This window comes from Rhea americana, unplaced genomic scaffold (assembly GCF_003343005.1).
Source record: "Rhea americana isolate MKP2758 unplaced genomic scaffold, rheAme1 scaffold_97, whole genome shotgun sequence".
In the NCBI taxonomy this organism is placed as follows: Eukaryota; Metazoa; Chordata; class Aves; order Rheiformes; family Rheidae; genus Rhea; species Rhea americana.
The window spans coordinates 1,428,932-1,449,438 of NW_028187166.1; the positions used below are offsets into that span (position 1 = coordinate 1,428,932).

Sequence of the window (20,507 nt, forward strand, 5' to 3'; positions counted from 1 at the left end):
AAAGTTGAGTGGGTTTGGGGACCTATCCGACGTCTGCTGGAGGCTGGTGGGAGACTTCTCGTGGTGCCCAGGAAGCTCAGAGCCGGACTGCAATGGATTCACAGCCTTGCTATTAAAAATGATTGGGAAAGATAAGCAAAAAGCTATTTCRAGGAGATAGGGAAACACTCCCCCTGCATTATTTTTTGGCCAAATCTAGTTACTTCAGCATTTTTTGAACAGTGTGTCAAGTTCCGTAGCAGAAGTCTCATCCACATTTAAGTTATATTACAGGGTTTAAAAAAAACAGCTAGGGAGATGATCTCACTGCTTGCTAAATCTTCTGGCGGCAGATCCCTCTGCCATGTCGAAACGTGGCCGAGATCTGGCTCTGCTGTGGCTCCTTGGGGCCAACGCTGCTTCACGGCTCCGCGCAGCTGGTGCGGCCGATGTTCCTGGGCAGAGCGGGCAAAGAAAGCAAAAATTTGCCAGAGATRCTTAAGGTCAAATGCAGCAAGGCCCCAGCTGCCCCAGTGTTTGTTTGTATTTTGCAAAATATATAAAATAGAGAAAATAACAGAACAAGGCAAAAAGAWGATCCATGCGTCATTTTAAATAGTCTCTATCTTTAATATTAATAGTTTCTTTTTTGTCATTTGAAACTTTCAACGGTGTTTATTTTCTATTACTAAAAAAAAAATACAAGAAGTTTGGTTCTAATTAGTGGCTCTCTGCTTTTCCCTCCTTTACATTTTGAAATAGATGGTTTGTTAGTAGTTTGCCTCATTCCCTTGGGCGTGTTTTGTGTGTAGTCATGGGAAGAGCAATGAGGGAACTTGTTTCTGTGATGCAGAAGGGCCCTCTGGGAGGGAGGTGGTGTCAAAAGTCTTGCTGAGTTCAAGGTATATCACGTCTGCAGCTGTATCATGTCTTCTGTTTTCTTTCGGGAAAGCAATCGGTTTGGATGAGCGTGATTTGCTTTTGCGAAATCAGTGATAAATAWTCCTGATCTACCATCTTGCCCTTGGAGAATGGACCCCAAAGGGACGTGCTCCAAAGTGGAGGTCATCTTTCTTGCCCTGAAAGATGGGTTTAATGTTGCAGGCTAACAGTAGCTAAAATAAAGCCTTAGTCAAATGTGTGGGCAGTTGCAAAGTGCGTGAAGCTGGAGGTGCCTTTTCCAGTCTTGTCTCACTTCGGCAATGACAGAGACTCGGCTTGGGAATCGATATGACATGTACCAACGCGAGAGGAAGTTCTCGCTCCTTGTCAGGGTTGTCCTGCCTCTTGTCTCCCAAGCATTATGGAAATTGGTCTTTACAGGGAACACACGCGTGGAGCCCTGAATCTGGTTTGGCCATCTTGCAGACACAGATACTCCCCAGAAGAGCTCCAGGGGCTGGTGCGTGTCTGCACGTGTGTCTGTGCAGCCTTGCTCTCCACATCCGAAACACTAAAGCAGTTAGATTTAAAAAAAAAAAAAAAGAAAAAGAAACAAACAAACTTAATGGAAGGAAAATAAAAGGTTTTGTTGTAACCTGTTGAACCAGAGCAATTGCCTTCACATTGCATGTGTTTAAAATAGTTCTCGGTATGTTGTTACCTTGCAAACACAGTGTTACTTCCTACTCCTGCTCYTGCCGTTCTGTCTCAGATTAATTACCTGCACAGGAAATTTGGATCTAGCAGATTCCATAAGCCTCACTGTAAGCAGAGATCTCTGGGTGAAAATGGACTTGGGAGGCTTGGAGCAGCTGCTTTGCGGCGGGTTGCTCCTTGAGGCTTACACGCGAGGCCCCACTCGCAGGGCCAATTTCCTATARTATGAGGGGTGTTTTTTCTTTTTTCTTTCTTTCTTTTTTTTTTTTCTGGCAAGACTGGGTAAATCATTGACCACTGGAGGCAATTCAGCTTCCTAGCACTTTTGTCCACAGAGTTGTCTGGGAGAACAGTGTATTTTCTAGGTTTGTAACTTCTATTTCTAAGACCTCTTGCTGTATCTTCAAATACGTCCTGTCATTTAAACCGAAAAGCAAAAGGTTGCAACTGTTCTAGGTGGTTATTTCCTTCATCACCAATGATGTAACAAATCTGAAGCAAATGTAGTATTTAAACGTTTTTTCAAGGCTGAGATTTTGCTGTCCAGTTTTGCTTTCYGTCTGTGTGCCACATTACTTCAGCTCAGTGGGATGAACCTATTGGGAGACTTTCTTGTTCAGAGCTTCTGATTCATGGCCTGTGACTTGGCACTTCCTTGCAGTGAGGATAATAGCACATTTGGTTGTAATTTCTAAGATTTTCTGAACCTGAAGTGAATCTAATTGCATCACCCAAAACCGTGACCTTTATGGAGGAAAATGTGCATGTGCTCATGATGCATGAATAATGCAATGGCATTCATGGAAGGTCTTGCCAGAGAAGTCTTTTAGATGTTGAAAGATGGTGTGCTATCAATTCAATGGCAAGGCAGAACTTTTACAATAAGATTTCTTAAAAGTGCATTATGTCTGCARTGAGACCGATGTGCATCCTGAAATGACGGTATGCCTCTGCGTGACGGTGGCAGCCTGGCATGATCAGCTCAAAGATGGTCTGAGAGCCATAGTGTTATGTAGCAGTGGTAGGGTATCTGAAAATATCAGCAAGTATTTGAAGTTAGCCCGTATGATAAGAAACTGGGGCCTTTATGAATTGATATATAAGTCTTAAATTCAACAAGCGTGTTTGGTTATTATTTAATATCTTGGATTGTTCTGGTAGTTTTGCATAAACGATGGGCAGCTATTGCAAGCAGTAAGTCCGATCCCACTGTCTGGCACACATCTGCCCCCAGTGTCAGAGTTTGCTGCTCAGCGTTTGCAGGCCAGCTTAGCTTTAAATAGGAAAAGGTAAGTTCTGCAAATTACTTGAACTAGTCCAGACTTACTGGCCACTGCCTGGAGCTTCCTCTCACAGGTCTGGCCTGAATACTTGACRTGACAAGGTTTGATTTCCTGACTTGGCTGCTACTTACCTGTCACAGAGAAATGCCATAGCTGTTCTCATCGCTGGCCTGTCAAAAGTTCCTCATGGTCTGATTCCCTGCGCCAGCTTGAAGAGCAGAAAAAACAATGCGTGCTTGGAAAGTCTTGTATGAGCGYATCGTTACACTGTAACACTATACAAGGTTACACAATTCTTCCTTTTCCTGAACAGCAGCTGAATTCTCTGTTATAATTTGGTTGTYGTGGTTCAGGTCAAGTCCTGTCTTAATACTTTGGATTGGCCAAAACATTTTGAATTTTCTTTGCTGAAAGCTCAGTGTRTGAGAAGGTATCCAATTTCTTGATCAGCTATAATCATAATTCCTTTTTACTTATCCTATCCCTGTTTTACCTACTGTCATATTTTATGCACAAAAGGCTTGCACGTATTTAGTGCAAGCCTTGGCAAGGCAAACATGAATTTAGGACTTTGCATCAATACCAGAAACAAAGATAACTTTTTTCTTTTATTCTTTCTTTCTTGAGCTAAGTTCCCTTGACAGAGCTGCATGTCTTCCAGCAAAGAGGAGAAAATGGTTGGATTTAATGTGTAAAGGCATCCTGAAAGAGAAATCCCTGAAGCGTAGTCAGCTGCCTGATAYGATGTAAGGAATTCAGTTAGGGTTTTCTAAAATTTCAGTGGCCTGGTTTTGGGGTTTGCAAACCCCAAATGCRGCGTTCGGATCCTTGTTGAACTTGTTGGAGCTACTGAATTTTGGGTGGTTGTTGGGCGAAGGGTCTGGGTTATCCCTGTTTCTTGATGTGAGCAGAGAATTTCAACCTGTATGTGTCTCTGATGAAATGCTCCAAAGCTTAACGAGTGAAGCTCTTCTGCTACCTTAATGATTCCTAATTTTTCAGTGGAGCCCTGCGTCTGCAGATCTCCAAGGGCCTCACAAAGGAGGGAAGTATTGTCMTGAGCAAGTCTGATGGTTTTCTTTGGGAAGTTGCAGCTTCCTTCCTCTCATTTAAAGTCCCTGCGCTTCATTTGATGGCCCTCTGATACGAGACCGTCCTCCAAAGCAGGCTGTGTTGTGCCGAGCAAAGCGCCCAGCCGCGGCGAGCGGGATGGAGGCCGCGTGTCCCCGAGGGGCCGCGCRCTTCCTCGGGACGATTTGAGCCCCRGAGGAGCGGGGGGAGCTGCGGCCGTGCCAAGGGGCCGAGATGCGCGTCCGCTGGCCGCGAGCCCGACGCGAGCCTCCCCGCCGCGGGCGGCGCTTTGCTGACTCTTGCTGCGCTGGCGTGAACGAACCTTTCCTGCCGTGCCGCTCGGGACGGCTCAGCCCGGCTTTTTAAAGCTAGAGCTTTAAGCGTCTGCACTGTGGAGACTGCATGTCCCGGGGCACGAGGGCTGGGGCTTTCCTGCGATTTCCTTTCCCTCTTCCAAAGCGGGAGACGTTACGCAGCCCGGAGCCCTTGTCCCTTCCACCAGCCCTGCGTTGTTATTTTGGACTCGTAAGACCAGCTGCTTGATGGTGGATTTCCCCCCMCACACACACCAAATTGCTGGATTAACTTTTTTGTGTGCGTGTATGTAATGGAGGAAATGAGCCTGCAGTCCCAGACTGCTGCGATCCTCAGGGGAAGTTCAGGGGTCAGCAAAACTTTCATATGATAAAATAGGACGAGCTCCCGGCAGCTTCCGCAGCTCTGGGCTTGGCCTCTCCAGTGCTCCTTGGCTGGGTGACAGCAACGCCCAGAGAGGGACAGTTCCTCTGTGTTGTGCGTGGTTTCCTCCCTGGAAGTAGAGAAAACGTATATATGGATGTCACATTTTCTGTAATACTTCTATATGTCACTACGTATTACTTCTGTATCTCATCAAGTAATTTATTTGACCTTGTGCTGCATCTCTCATGCATCTCTTCTCCTATGTCCTTTTAACATCTGCCACCTCTGAGGTGTTTGCCTTGAGTTACTGAAGCAAGGAGAGGGCTTGGGTTTGGTTTGAAATCTGGGAGTGCRGGTTAATGTTTTGCCAACTCTAGTTCGAGCACTGCTGAAAGTCATTCCCATTTCTCTGTGGTTGAGGTTTGTGACTTCAGTGTATTTAACAAGTTATTCTCAAGGCCACTTCCCACTGTTTTCTGTTAATTGTTTTTTTTTACAGTAGGTTTCCAGCCCTCTGGTCAGAGGTCTGGCTGGATGTTCCTCATGGAGAAGTACTCTTGCCTGCTGTAGCTCAGGGTTAGCTTTCCCAGGTGCCTCCTCRTGACAAGCTACTGCTGTTTGCTAAAATAAAGGATTAACATTACCCTCAGGTACTGTTCCAGGACTTGTCATTGCTTGGAGGTGGATGAAGGAGRAGTTCTAGTGAGGTTGGTGTTCACCAGTATTTTGGGCTCATTAATCAGTCTTTCTAAGTGGAGTTTGTCCAGCCCATGAGTGTTCTGCTATGGAAATGTCCTTTAAATAAGGAAATAATAGCACTAAGTTGTTTGAGAAATAGTTTCATTCCCCACTTCAGTAGATAAATCTGCAGTTCAACAACCAGAAATTCAATCTGTCCATCCAAAGTAATTGATGAGCTGTGACTTGAATTCAGATGTAAAATGGAAGGGAAACTTTCTAGAGGTGTATTTTTGTATCGTTTTTATTAGAGATTATGGTGCGAAGCGAGAGAATGAGCAAAGCTGCGGAAGACTTTGTACTGCCAGTGGAGGGTGAAGCAAGCTCTGCTTATGCTTCTGACTTTTATTTCYGCTCCTGAAATTCCCTCCATAACTCCTTGGTTTGGAAGCTAGCTAGATCAGACAGCCGTTTGGRGAAACGAGCAGTTAAAGGTTATGATTTCACGTGCACAGTTTCAAATGCAAAGTCACTTCAGCTCCAGCCCTGCAGTTCCTGCTGGATGCTCTGAGACCTTCTCTCTATGCTTGCCTTTGAAGCACGTAAAATAAAAGAAACTTTAATAACTCTGTGTTTTAGATCAGTTGCAGGCCTGTTTAGCTCCTGGGCACGTCAGAGGACTTTTTTGTGAAGAGCTGCCAGTTGTCCCTTTCTTGCAGTTTATTCTGGCCATACACTCTTCTGTCTCCACCTGGTTCTCTGATGCTCCCAATATACTTAATACGCTCTCATACCTGAGAGCAATAGCGAGGCTGGTTGATTTTAGCCTTTGCGTGTGGTCTGTGTTACTTGGAGAAAAAACAGGCTAGGTTCCCCTTCCTCCACGGCAGTTGTTCTCTAAGGCTTGTGCCTCCTCCTTCCCTACTCCTGGTGCCCCTTTGCAATGCCCRAGTAGCACGGCAGAACTTGGCACGACGGGGAAACGAGTGTTTGGCTTTCTTGGGAGGTTTGTGCCATGGGATACCCGTTGCCCCGTTAATCGCAGCAAGGCTGTGCTCTCTGTCAGTGAGAGCTGCTCTTCCCTTCCCCCGTTCACGAAGGCTGTGATTAAACAGATGCTCCTGGCTCCCCATCGGGGACTTGCTTTTGCCCGGTGCTTTTGAGCTGTGCCGGCAGCGAGATAAGAGGAAACCTTGCATCACGGTCAGGAAGTGCTAAAGAAAGTTACTTTCGTCATTCGTCAGCGGCTTATCTGGAACGGTGAAGCTGCAGCATTCCTCGCRTGCTGCGGGGTCCGTTTCACGCGCRCCGTTTTGGATGAGGTTCAGCAGCGTGGCTTCGTGCCCGGCCACCCGGCGCTCTTGTGCGCGGCTCCGTCCCTCCCCCGGACTTCCTCCCGAAGTGTCAGCCCGCCTCTCCTGCCCTCGCTGCCCTTCCGTAAGCTACGAGCKTTCATACGGTCCTGCCCTGCCAGCCAAGCTGCCTGCCCCCTTGCCGTCCTTGTCCTGCGTTTTACCGTGCCGTTACGTGTGTCACCGAGACCCCAGGCTCGCCGTCGCTGGACGGACGGGAACGTCCTCCGAGTCCCACCTTGGGCAGCTTGGTGGTTCTGCGTTCGCAGACCACCTAGTCTCCCTTTTGGCCATCTCCCCTAACGAACCGGGCTCTGGTGGCCGTCAGCGATGCACGCGGCTCTCCGGGCTGGGAAGCTGTGCGACTCCGTGCTGTTTTTTCCCCCTCTCCGTGCTGAGGGAGGAAGGTTGGGGGAGGACCGTTTCCAACCGAAGCCAGACACGCTCGAGTCGTTGGGTCCTTTCTGAAGAACGTTCATCGGAAATGGCTGTTGTCTAGCCAGCACAGGTGCCRCTGGCTGCCTAGTCATACGGGGACTCCAGTGAGAAGTGGTGGTACCTAAAAAGGGCAAGCGAGGAGGAGGGGATGGGCCGCGGGCCGAGGGCAGGGAATGCGGCAGCAGCACGCCTGGGGTTTTCTGGTTCTTTCGTCTCAGGTGCCGAATGCTGATGAGGCCGGCGGTTGTTGCTACAGCCGATTTGGTCTAGGTTTAATGAGGCTGTAAAACATCCTATTTTTATCTTGTTTACTTGTGAAAGAATCAGCCCTGAGTTTTGCTCATTTTTGCATCCCGCGGGACTGCCGGTACGAGCCAGGACTTCTGTGACTGCAACCCTCTGGGTTGGAATGGGTTGATTTATTTATTAATTTGGTAATAGATCTTTTTGTTTAAGTTGTAGCTGGGCTTAGCTAAAGAGAAAGGCTGGAAGTTTGAGTCCCGGGCAAGGGGAATGTTAATGCGTACCATACTCGGGGATGACCAGCAGCTGCTCTCCGGTCCCTGCRGTCTCGGCACCTACGTGGTGATGCAGGACTATGCTTGAGGCACCGAGCCGTAATTAAAAACACTGTATGTCCTTACTCGCTGCGGTTGAGGCACTAGCCTTCAGCGTGGGGTTGGATGTTAGCTGACGTGGCGCTGACGGCTGGGGGGAGATGGATGGTCAAGGTGCAGGCTGGCCCGGGGGTCGCTGCGTTAAATGGCCACCRGTTTGTCGGAGGTGGCGGGCGAGGGAGGACGTGGCTGCTGTTGCACCTTGTGCCCCGGCTGACAAAACCCCTCTAGGCGCTGCAGCAGTGGGAAGCGAAGGGTTAAGGTCCAGCAAAGACCTGAGTGTCTGCATCTGCTCTGCCTTTGCTCCCTGGAGCCTGCTCTCTGCTCCCCAAGATAACCTTGCTGCTACTCTTCTGTTCATCACTCCCACAAAAAACAACCTGAAAAAAAAAWTTTTTTTCATTGTTCTTTCTGCTGAAATCCTTTTGAGTGTCTTTGAGATGATGAACGGGGGCTCTTGGCTTGTCCCAGGCACCAAATAAAGAAATGTTAGTTATATATGCGTATGTATGCAAGCATACCTTGCATCTGGATTCCTGGCATCCGCCTCCCTCGGTAGCACTGAGGGGGACGTGAAGCACACCCGGAGCTGCTCTCCTTGGTGGACCAGGCCTGCTTCCGCCAGAGCACAGCCATGGGGAAGGAGTGGTGACCGTGAGCGGTCTCCAAGCTGCCTGATGAAGCCGTACACCCCGTGGGCACGCTGTCTGGCATGGAGGGACATCMGTGCCCTGCGGCACAGCCCCTGTGCTGCTCGCTGCCCTGTGCTCTATTGATCCCACCTCCTGCGGGGCTTGAAGGACACATCCTGATTATTTGGATGGGTTTTTCTACCCCCAGCAGTGGCTGAGCTCAGTTTGAGCAGAGGTTGGAGGGTGGTGATGGTGGTGCCTGGTCCCCGCTGTCTCCGGCGCTGGAGGGACCGTGGGTCTCCAGCTGAGCCGCGTGTTTTGACACTGGTCTGACCTGAAGCATGTAAATGACCCCATTGGTTTGGGGCTTGGCAGGTGTYGGATGGGCCCTGTGGAGAACATTGATTTTTCATCTCTTTCTCCTGGGCATCGTTTACTCTCTCAAAGTTGTCATTGACTGGTGACTAAAATGGCCCCAGCGTAGCTCATGTTTGTTCCGTCGTAGCTGATTCTAACCTGTGGCCCTTGAATAACGAATGCTATCAAGCCAACAATTCAGTCCTCGCTCAATACTAAGAGAGCCACAAAGCACCTCTTGGCAAAAGCACCAGGTGCTGCTTTGCAGATAGGTATGAGGAACAGGGGTCCTGCTGGATCCTGCCACCTGCTTGCGTTGTTGCATGCAACCTGCTTTGTGCGTAAGGAACAGGGCTGAAATTTAGCTACTGCTCTCATCCTGCACTGTGGATTTCCTCGTTGTGCTCCAGCCAGGCAAGTTCAGTGCCAGCTCCCTCCGGCGGTGAGGTACGCTGGAGGATGTTTTAAGGAGTTGCTGCTACCTTCCCTTTTTGTGTTTTGCATCAGGTCTTCTTGACAGCTTTATATGGATTACGGGATTCCTGCTCGACACCTGTCATCTGCGTGAGCGCAGCAGCTGGCTGGCTTTGTGCAGTGGCAGTGCTTGGTGGCTTTTTGCAGACATTACCTGGAGCTGTGGGGAAGGCAGTGACACCACCATGGGGGGCTTGTACTAATTTAGCAGCTGGTGGCATGAGCATTTCCAGATTTGAGCTGGACGAGCAAAGACAGTTGGATGCAGCTGATGTTCAGTGGAGTGTTTGGTCCTGCCTTTCCTCGCCGAGGATGAGCTGAGATCAGGGTAGCTCCATCCAATCTAAAATTGTGGGATTTGCTGGTTAAAAAAAAAATGGTGCCATCTCACTTGCTTGGATATGTGATCTCTCTTTCAGAAATGAGGTGGTGTGAGGTTTGAGCTTTTCAGGAATTGGAACCAAAAATGTATAGTGCGGAGTTCTGGTTCTCATGCCTTCAGCTGCCTCCTTCACTTCACTGAACGTCAGTGCAGCGAGAGAAGACCTTTCCCGAGCGCTTCGGCCTTCGCTTCTGCCCAAGCATTGGGACAACCAGAAAGGGATGGATGATCCGAGGGCTGAAGAAAGGCAAGGCATTTCTGCAACGGCAGCTTGCCTCTTGGTGTGCAATTATGGCTATAACCTGTGTCATTAACTTTTAAAAATGGAGGCTTAAAAGGATTTAAAATAAACACRTGGTAGAAACTTTGATCAATGAGACTGCAACACAACTGAAAATACACCCTTGCTGCAAGCAATTGGTTTGCACAGGATGTAAATTCTTGCGGAGACCCAGAAGACGGAGTTATGAAATAACCCATATCGGCAAGAGGGGCTGGAAAGCAATTCCAAAAAAACTCTCTGTCTAGACAGATTATATTTACTGCAGTGTTTATGTGAGATAGAGGAATGCCCTAGAAAAACAGATTTGTTTTTGGTTTCTGCCTCTGGCACTTGCTCGTCTAATGAGAACGCTCTGATGCGATGTTCATGTCCTGCGTTACAGCCGCGGCACGGGGGGAGTTGAGCTGTCGCTCGACAGCTTCCCGTGCAGGGGGCTGGGACGGAGCAGAAGGTTACGCAGTTGCTCCTTTCCCTTGTAGGTGAACTAGCCTGTTCTGATGTGGTAACCTTCCTAACCCTTAGCCACAAACCCGAATGCAGCAATACCAACAAGCTTCGTCGTGGTCATGCCGGTGGAGATAAGATGGGCCAAAAAGGCTGTGCTTTGGTTCTTTTAATTTATTAAAAAAAATAAAAGGGCTATTTTGTCTTGCTTTGAACTCTGATGTTTGCAAGCAGTGGTTTTGTGCGATACTGGTTTGATGGTGACTTGGAGAGTAGAGATAACGCCACGCGACAAAACCGCGCTAACCCGCGCGGCGCGGCGCGACCGGAGCAGCTTGCGYCTGCGTCCTGATGGCTCGCTCCCCAGCGCGCCCGTGCGTGTCGGGGCATAAATATCGGCAAAGAGCTTGTTGAAAAGGAACAATCGKTTGAAAATGCTGCGGTAAATCGAGCGTGTTTTCTGGGGTAACGTGCAGATTGAAGAAGCAGCGAAATTAATTGGCGTGCTCGGTGCACCCGGCCGCTTCTGGTGAACGATGGAGGTGGTGCAGCTGGAGGAGGCCCAGCTTCGCCCTCCTCCTCCCGGCTCCCGTGCTGCCAGGCGTCACTGTYGGAGCGAGACCGTCTGGAGTCCCCAGGCTTCAAAATCCCCGACGTTCGCGAACAAACGGCCAATTATCGCTATTGTCGGAGACGGGGCTTTCTTGAAAGAGAGACATAAGGTGGCTCTGCCGCTTGGGCCATCTGAGTAACATCGGGTGGTCCCGCGAGAGGCGAGCGCTCTGCCCTTTCAGACAGGCTGCAATTAAAGAGGAGCAAAGCTTTGTGCGGGCGGTCCCAGCGATCGCCCCGGCGCGGGCAGCGGCGCCGAGCCGGCTCCGGAGCCGCTTCTCTGGTTGAGCTTCGGGCCCGGCAGCTGCCGGCCAGGACCGTGCCGGGCTTGGCGCTCCGCCCCGCCGCTCGCCCGCGCGGGAGCGGGTGACGTCCGAGTTGGATAAGTTGTCGCTTGCTTCAGACCCCAAGGCGAAACCAACAACTCTTAGCGTCCCGATTTCTTGTTTGGCTTGGGCTGTTTTGTTTGGGACGTGTGTGTACGCGTGCGTAGGTGGGGAAATAGCTAAACGTGCATTAACGCGACGTGTGTCCCTTCTGTAGAGAAGCGCAGACCGGCATCAGTGAAATTAGAAATGGTTAGATACGCTTTTTTTTTTTCAATAGAACATCAGCTGTAATTTATAGTCCGCGGAAGGGAAACGTCCCGTGTCGGGTTTTCCAGCCGTTCTGCAGTGTTACCTTGTGTCTGAACTGTGCCGTGTGGTTTTTATAAGGGTGTTTGCTTCTGGTGCACAGCTGAGAACACAAGAGTCCTAGCAGGGCACCAGCAGTCTGACATCTTCATAACAACAAATAAACTAACGCGTCGCTCTTGCAGTGCGAGTTTCTGTGTTCCTGTTAACTTGTTTCACATGTGAATTTAACCTAGTATATCTCAGTTAAAAATGGAGCCTGCCTTACTCATTTTTCCTTCCTCCTCTTTTTTGTTCCCTCCAGTTTCTCTGCTTGAAGAACATTCGAACGTTCCTAAAAGTCTGTCACGACAAATTTGGGTTAAGAAACAGCGATCTGTTTGATCCCTTTGACCTCTTTGACGTCCGGGATTTTGGCAAGGTAAGAATTCCCGCTGAGCTCGGGGGGAGCGAATGGTTTTGGCGTTGCTGGCACCGGACGGTTCTCTGGGCTTGTGCTGCAGCTTTGGATGAAAACCATGAAGCCTTCTGCTAAACCTGCGGCAAACCGYGCAAATATGGGTTGACTCTGCTGCACTCTTAGTTAATGAAAGGAGACCTAGTCTTAAAGCTTTGTGCTTTAGATTGCRAAGCCCCTGGGTCAGTCCCCGCAGAGGGGTCTGCGTTGCTCCGAGCGCAGCAGGGTGCTGGCCATGTCGCAGAGGAGCGCGTCGCGTGGGCGGCTTCACGACTGGTGAACGCTCCGGTCTGATCGCCCTAGATCAAGGGGTGGGAAGGGAGGTCTCTAAAGCACATGAGAAACTTCGGTTTGGGAGGAGACAAAATATTGCAACTCGAGGGTGCCGCGTCGGCCTGCCCGGGCACTTGTGCAGGGGGCCGCCGCGGCCCAGCTTTGTTTTTCTTGTGTTTTGCCCACACGTTCACCGTGAAGAGAGCAGGTTGAAACCTGTCTTAAGCATCATCCTTGCTCTTACCCRCTCTGCGTGACCCAGCGTGGGGTTGAGAGCTCTGCGTCTGCGAGTGCCGCTGGTTTGCCCGAGCGTTGATGCAAACCTTGCACAGCGCTGTGCAGTTAATGCCTCCGTGCCTGGCACCAAGCAAAATAGCTTTGCGGGAGTCATGGTTGGTTTTGTAAGTGGGCCAGTGAGTTTCCGTGGTGGTCAGTAAATCTCCTGCCAGGGCTAATTTAGTCCCCTTAAGTATTTCTGAAAAATCTATTTGGAGATTTCTCTCGCGCCAGTCCCTAGATGCTGGCTGTGTTTGTGCTGTGCGCCACCTCCACGAGAAAGGAGAGAGTCGTCTTCTGCGTTTTGTTGTAGCTGATGGGTGGCACTGAATAGTGAATGAGASCCAGCTGCGAGGGAGGATAATCCTGCGTGGTTTTGACAAGCGCCTGTCGGTCTGATATCCTTTCTTTTGGCATCAGTGGCATCAGGGCTGCACCGTTACTCTGATGGATGCTAGGCTCGGGCAGGCTGTTAAACAGGAGCATTGCTATTTTTCAGTGATGTGTTAAAAGATTTATTAAAGCTCTGTATTGTTTTACCTCTCTTGAGCTACCAGGCATAAGCTGCTTGAAGGCATCTTTTCGGGTTATCCAATGAGTAGATTTCCACTGCTGATGAGGTTATTTTATTTGATATTTATTGCCTAATTTATTTCTGAACCATTATCTGGAATGTGCAATTGCAGGGGCTTGTTTTATGAGTTTTTTGATTTATGAAATACAAGGCGTCTTTGGTTGTTTTGAGAATAGGAATGCACAGAAGGAACCTTTGGGTTGGGGAAAGAACCTTTGCTAATTAAAATGCTGTTTTATGGTCACATTGTCTCTTGCTTTTTACTGTTTCAAATTGCCTAATAAGCCCATTAATAGACCTGGTATTAAACACTTCTGGAACATATCAGCTGAAAACAGCCCAGTTTCCTYTCTGTTCCAGCTAGGGAACAACTCTTCCCTGCTTCTGTTTACTTCCTGGAGGTCATCCATGACCTTGCAGGCCTTTGAAAAGAGATTGTTTGCTGTTCCCTCTTAATCCATAGCAGTTTAGTATTTTAGGAGGCTTGGGAGGAGAAATTTGTCACAAACTGCTGAGAAATTGCAGTGTATTTTACTGCCTGCATCATACTTGCCCTCACGTGCATTGCCTTCTTCAAAGACCTTTGCAAGATTTGAGGCAGGTTCTCTCCATGAAAACCTTGTTGATCCTTTGCTGATGTAGTTTTTATCTCTCACTTATTGTTTGGTGGGGAAATCAGCTGTTCGTGCCTGTACCACTCTAAAGCCCCTCTGGAAGCCTTTCAAAATATCCCCATTGTCTTTTCCACCTTTCATTCCAGCGTTATCTTCAGATCTGTGTTCAGCAGTGGCAAAGCAAACAAACGGAAAAATCTGCTGTTGACCAAAGCGAGTTTCTGTTTTGAATCACAATCGTACAAATCCTGTGAGAGCAAAAGGAGCCTTTAATTTACGTTCCCACTGGCCAAATGCAGACTTCACACACAAAAAATTCTTCGTGAAGCCATTCATTACTTGGATCAATAGCACTTTTTGGTTACCAGACACTTATGCCATGTAAGAGGCTTTTATGAACAGTGCAATAGTAATAGTTGACCATTTAATTATAGGGGAAGCTTACTGGAGTGCTGTTGGGTGTTTCTTCTTTGGATACTATTTAAGTAGTTATTTCTCTCCTGCAAACAGAAGGCCAGTTAGACACATTGGTGATAGCATTTGGGTTTGCTGAAACGCAATTAGCAAGTAAACGGCAGAGGCTTGCATTGCTTGTGTTTGTGGTGCTGACCCACGTGTAAAGGGGCTTGTCCATTTGGGGTCTGCAGGAGCTTTCAGGGTTTCTTAGCAAGAGAAAAATGCTACTGCTTTAAAAGAAAAAGGGAAAAATCACATTGCTCTGTCTTGCCTAGATCAGCTGCTATTCTGATGGCAAGAGCTTGTTTTCTGTAGCTGATGGCCGTCTCCCTTTGATCTGCCAAGGCAAAATTTCGGCAAGGGTGAGTTGCTGTAGGCTCTGCTAGTTCTGCTAGTGGTGTGCAGCTGGGCTGAGGTGGGTAGTAGGACATTGCATGTTGCCTCCGGTTTTGCTGCGACTCAAACTTTGGCTCAGCATGCCCAGTCTTTGGGTGCAGTGGAGGCTTTTGATGCTAACGTGCAGTTTTCCACCATTGAACTGCTGGGGCTGGTTTGGTTCCTCAGCCCATGACCCACTAATGGATTTTCTTTCAGCCCATGATTGTCGGCTTTAAGCCAGCTGTGGGTAGCTAAGCAGCCTGAAGTGGTTGGTTAAAGATAGGGAGAAAGATTTTTTTCCCTTTTTTTTTTTTGCCAAACTCTGGAGTCCAAGGGTGTGGATTTTATCCCCATCTTTACCATTTGTTTGCATTTCAAGCTTGGGCAAGTTACTGCTTCTTGGCTTTCWCCAGGCTGGAAATGTATCCGTCCCCGCCTTCGTGGGGCGTTGGGTAACTGGCAAACGCAGGMTCTTGCCAAATAGATGCATCATGTTTCTTGTAATTTTTCTTGCAGCGATTCTCAATTACCCAAGGGAATTGAAAGACAACTTTAAATTGTTCATGGCCAGTATTTTTTTTTTATTTATTTATTTTCCTTCCCCCAGTGCCCCGTTGTTGAGCAGCCCAACTGTGACAAGGGGACGTGCTGTGCTCGGAGCCAGAGCTTTCCGACAGCGACCCGGGATGCAGAGTGTCTAGACATCTAGGTGTGCCCTTTACGACACCTTAAAAGCATATATGTATATATGTATATGTATATACGTTTAATAGCGGCAATATAAAACATAGCTTTTATTGACCTTGCTAATTTGTTGGCGCCAACTGCAATGAGATAAGATGTACGTAAATATGGATTAAGCACTTTATCACTCTATTAGTCAGCATGATGGTAGCAAGGTTCATTGGAGTTACCCGTTTTCAATAACTTGCAGCAATATACATTTTTTATTTTGAGAAATACAGTTCAAATATTCATAAGCCTGTGGAGCGTGCCATTTATTAGCCTCTCACTCCTTTTGGCTCTAATTATCCTGGCGTTCGAAGTTCCTGGACCATTTCAAAAAAACTCTTTACGAGGTGGGGTCTGCAGCACCCTGCCCCRTAGACACAAAATGATGCTTTTTTCAAACGAAAAGGGGAGACCCGGTCACAGGTCAGCTGGAGAACGGGGGGTACCGGCTCTCGTGCAGCCGGAGCTGAAAGCGGCTTCATTTGCTTCTGGAATTCTGCATTCTGCTGCTGGAGCGGCGGGGTCCTGGGTGCTCCGGGTGGGGGTCCAGGCCCTCCYCGCCCGCTCTCGCGCAGGGACTCGACCAGCACCGTCCCCCGGGCCCTCTTTGTGGAAAACACGCACCTCGGTGCCGGAGAGGCAGGGAACGAAGCTTTCCCGCTCGGTTTCCGATGCGAGGTGGAAAGCTCGGCGGCGCTCGGGGCTTGGGGGATGCTCCCGCCGAGGGGCGGCGGCACGGGCGCTTCTCCTCCCTTGGGTGCTCGGGCATCGCGGTAGCTTCGCGCGGAGCCTGACACCCCGCAGCCGTGTTCCGAAACGTGCCTTTGAAAGCAGACTCTTTATTTTTACCGTAGCTTAAAGGAGGAGAGGGGGGAAGAACTTACACGAAATACTATCGCCAGTCGGAAATCGTGAGGCTTTCGGGTCGCTGGCTGTGCTCCGCCGCTCTCCTTTTTCCCCATCCGCTATATATATATATATATGTATATATATATATATGTCTGCGTATGTTGTATATGCAAAACCTTCTGCTGGCGGTTTGCAGCCCGGACGCGGTGCCCCTTCCCGCGCAGCGGCGAGTCGGGGGGGGCTGCGCGGGGCTGGCCGTGCCCGAGCGCGGCGGCCCCCCTGCCCGCGGGTCGGCCGGCCGGGCAGACCCCCCCCCCCCGTGCGCGTCTCTGTAGCAGCTATTCAGGCGGCTCTCGCGTGCTGCTTGGACGGGTGTCAAGAAAGGCCTCGTATCGGAGCCGAAAACGTTTGATTGCTGTCTAAGTTGTAAAATGTGTGTGTGCAGCGGGTGGGGCGGGAAGTGAGAAGAATTCTCCAAAAGAAGGGTGTGTGTGTGTGTGAGTTTTTTTTTTTCTTTTTTTAATTCCCGAGAGAGCAGTAGAGTAACTGGCCTGCAAAGAGACGTGTGTGTGCGCGACTGCACGCGAGAAAACAGGAACTCGCTTAGCTCCTTCCCCGCCCGCTGGCCCTGCTCCGGGTCCGTCCCCCGAGGAAGGAGAAGGCGCCCCGAGCCCGCGCTCCCCTCCTGGGCAACCTTCTTCTCAGGAGGRGCAGGAGCAAAGCTGGCGCTCGGGGATGTTTTGGTCTACGAAGTGCCCCAAAGCACTTTGCCAACGAGCTGAAGATGCAAAAAGCGACTCTGGCGCTGGTGTGAAGTGAAGTGAAGTGACGCTGGATGCTGCCCGGGTCCCCGCGTGCCGCAGGCCCCTGCTCGAGGGSGATGCCCCCGCTCCGCGAGGCCGTTGCCGAGGGAGGAAGCCGTGGTCCCCTGGAGCCCGGCGTGGGCTGGGTTCGAGCACGTGCGGCCGGGCCGGACTCGGTGTTCTGCTGGCATCGGGCTGAAGGCCCGTGCTTCTCCTTTGGTTCAGCGTCGTGACTCCTTTTCTTTTCTCGATCCCCTTGTGCCTGGAGCTTCCTCCCTGCCCTGATGTGCCAAACCACCTCYCTCCCTCCTCTCGAATCTCTGCTATCCCCAAAGCCACGGATTCTGGGGGGTCGCCAGTGGAGCCAGCYCGCCTCGGCAGGGCGGGTTTTTTCCCGTTGGGAAGGTGAGCTCACGTTCCCTGCACCGTAGCTGAAGCTACTGCCGGGTGCCAAAGCCGGTCCAATTTCCGGAGTGAGAGCAAATGCGCTGTAAGGTCTTCTGCGCGTGGACGTGGGATCTTGGACCGGCGCCGTCCCCGGGCTCGGGTGCCAGCTCGGACTGGCTTTTTGCAGAGACTGGTTTCTGGAAGCTGGCGAGGCGGGCTGGATCCCCCCCTGCAGACGGACCGGGTGGATATGAAGTGTCCCAGCCACAGGAGCCCCTGGCTTGCAGCAAGAGCAAGGGCTCCGTGCCCGTCCGCCCGCGCCGGGCCGTGCCGCTGGCCCCCGGCACGGCAGAAGCTTTTAGCTCTGCTGTGGCAACTTTTCCCCGCTTCTTCCCCTTCCTCCCTGCCCTACTTACAAATCTGGACTGTTTATAGATGTGCAGTTTTCTGTGGAACTGAAAGAGCCAGAAATGTTCRTTCTGGGAAGCTTTTCTTTCTTCTTGGCTGCCTTCCCCAGTATTTTTCCAAGGGGTCACATTAAGGGGTATTATGTTTCAGATCAAACAAGTACGGGCAGGATCTTTCGTAACTTGGGAGAATTCGGCCGTTAAGCCCTCCATAGCTGTTGGAGTGGTTTAATGTGCGAGGAACCCAGGATATTGATCAGGACATGTATAAATATATATTCTTAATGCATATGAAATTGGTTTTCCTTTACCTTCTTGATTTTTCCTGAGCTCTCCTTGCAGTAATTTTGGACAAGCTCAAGGGGGAGAAAAGGAATTTTTTTTTCCTGTGTAACAACCTGTGATTAGTAAAACATTTACCAGCCTGTCTGCCCCCAGAAGGAGGAGGGGGGAGAAGCCAGGCTCTTTCCTGTGACCCARCAGGTTGTGTCTATTGTTTGAAAAATACCTGGCTGCGTTTGAACCCCGTGAAACGTTTTTCCTTTCCTGTGTCCTCAGATATTTGAGACTTAATGATGCAGTGAAGATCATGATGACTGCAAGATGTCAACAGGCAGAGTCAATCCTTACATATCTCAGTGCTCAATTAGCGCGTCCAACATCACTTGAGCTTATCTGTTCGGTGGGTCTGCCCTTTGGGAAAGCAAGGAGGTGTATCCCAGGTAATGCTCCTTAAAGAGATCTTTGAATAAATGGATTATTTTTTTTTATTCCATGATCAGCCAGGGCTCCTCCATTTCTTTATTAAACTCTTCCCCAGATTTCACAGCCTATTGGAACTGTAACATCTGGTGATGAGACTGTCCCGAGGCCAAACGCCTCGACTTTACAAAGAAGTAATTAGCATTTCTTGAAACGGATTAACATGTGGGCGTAACCGTGTATTAGCGGAACAGACAAAAAGTGAAACCATCAGCTTGAAAGTGCTGACGCTATCTGCCTCTGCAGATCCCGATCCTCTGATGATTGTGCTCCGTCTCTTCCCCGTGAAAAAGACTCAAGAAAAACAGGAAAAAGAAAAATCCTTCCGTGGAAAGTTATGTTTGATCTCGGGGGAAGAAGAGAAGCGGCACAAGTTAGCATATCAAAGTGTCGTGCCTCAAAACAAACATCCTGATGCAAAGATGGAGCCCGGGTGTCTCGTGTCCGCTTTCCTCCTCGTCCCGTGAAAGAGGACGGGTCTGTGGTGCTCAAAGAGAAACGTAACTTGGTTGGTCTGCGAGGCCCCGTCGGGCTCCCTCCAGATTGCTATTTTGGATTTGGACAGCCACTCCTTGGAAGAAAAAAGTTAATGTTTCACAGCAAATAAACATTACACAAGGAGGGGGGCAGAAATCATGTACCGAAACCTCCGCTCCTCAGCAGAGCGCRGTTTGGACTGTTCTCTCGCCGTATCGCCGTTTCTTGTGGTTCCCTGGGGTTTTGAGATGTTTCGGGTCCCCGAGCTTGTGACCACCAGGTCCTGTTGACYTGCATGAGCATCTTTGTAAATCAGGGGTTACCTTCCTGCTACGACTTGGTGCCAGAAATGACAGCAGGGCTCCTCATCTCCCCCTCCCCCTCATTCATGGGGAGGGTTAAAAAAAAAATAAATCTCAAGACTTTTTTGTTCCACTGGCTCGCAAAATGGGCTGCTTGTTTGTTCTTGGAGTACTTCCAGATTTTTTTTTTTTTCCTTTCAGAAACAAAAGTGATATATTTCTTCCAAAATGTTCCATATTTGCAGGATTCCTCCGGTGACACCACCTGCCCGCTCCAGGCTGGGCACATGCATGTGGCRGGGTAGAGGGGCTGCAAACCTTGGTGAAAAGTCTCCTGGAGCTACAAGATGTTAGGCTTGTCTGTATGTGCGGCMAGGCTGTGCTGTGTGCACCAGATGAGGAACCAGGCAGGAAAACGGGATCRGATGGTTTAATTGCATCTGCAGTGRTGATAGAGAAMAATTTTCTTTTGAATAGTTTTRAAAAACCTCTCTCTAAACCTCACAGGTGAGGCTGGGATGTCCGAGACATCTGAAAGCCATCTGCATGGGTTGTGCAATGTTCTTAACTATCAATTTCCCTTTGGAAGGGCAGGCGCATTTCTCTTGGAAACAGATGCCTTTTTATTCTCCAGCTCTTGCAGACTTTTCTTTGCATGGCTCGAAATGTGATGGAGGAGGGGAGATAGGGCAACTGCAGCAAGTGTTGCTGTGCAGCTCTTTGCTCTACCTTCAGACAACAACGATGCTTACTCATCCTCGGCGCTTTGCTGATTGAGTTAATGAGCCTCAGATGTTGATGCTGCAGCTAGTTCATTTATGCTCTCAGTCTTAATGGTGTGTATGCGGGTGAGGCATTCTCCTCTTTATTCTCTTCCTACTAATTATGTATTAACATGTAATCRTGGTAGCAAGAAAGCAGCCTTAATGCTGCTGGGTCAAGTTAACCATGCAGGCGTGCTCTACACAGTGGCTTTTGTCAAGGTTTCCTATCCCAGGGTTGTTGGTAATTTCAGGAATTTTTGAACCAACGTGAACTTGGTAAATGTTTGCAGTTGTTTGCCTTAATGAATAAGGCTCTGGGAGGCTTTTTTTTTTTTTTTTTTTTTTTTTTTTTTTTTTTTTTTTTTTTTTTAATTTTTATTTTTTTTTTTTTTTTTTTTTTTTTTTTTTTTTTTTTTTTTTTTTTTTTTTTTTTTTTTTTAAAAAAAGAAAGCTCTGGTTGAGATTTCTCTTTGGCTAAC

The 20,507-nt window shown here is 49.2% G+C and overlaps 1 protein-coding gene across 2 annotated transcripts in view; it reads left to right on the forward strand.

Moving 5' to 3' along the window:
* The window catches only part of VAV2 (vav guanine nucleotide exchange factor 2), a 141,882-nt gene that overhangs the window by 18,747 nt on the left and 102,628 nt on the right, over positions 1–20,507 (forward strand). For both annotated transcript variants that reach the window (XM_085325380.1, XM_085325379.1), the window contains exon 2: positions 11,822–11,938. In XM_085325380.1, the coding sequence (XP_085181506.1) occupies positions 11,822–11,938 (117 nt within the window). The remainder of the gene's footprint in view (positions 1–11,821; positions 11,939–20,507) is intronic.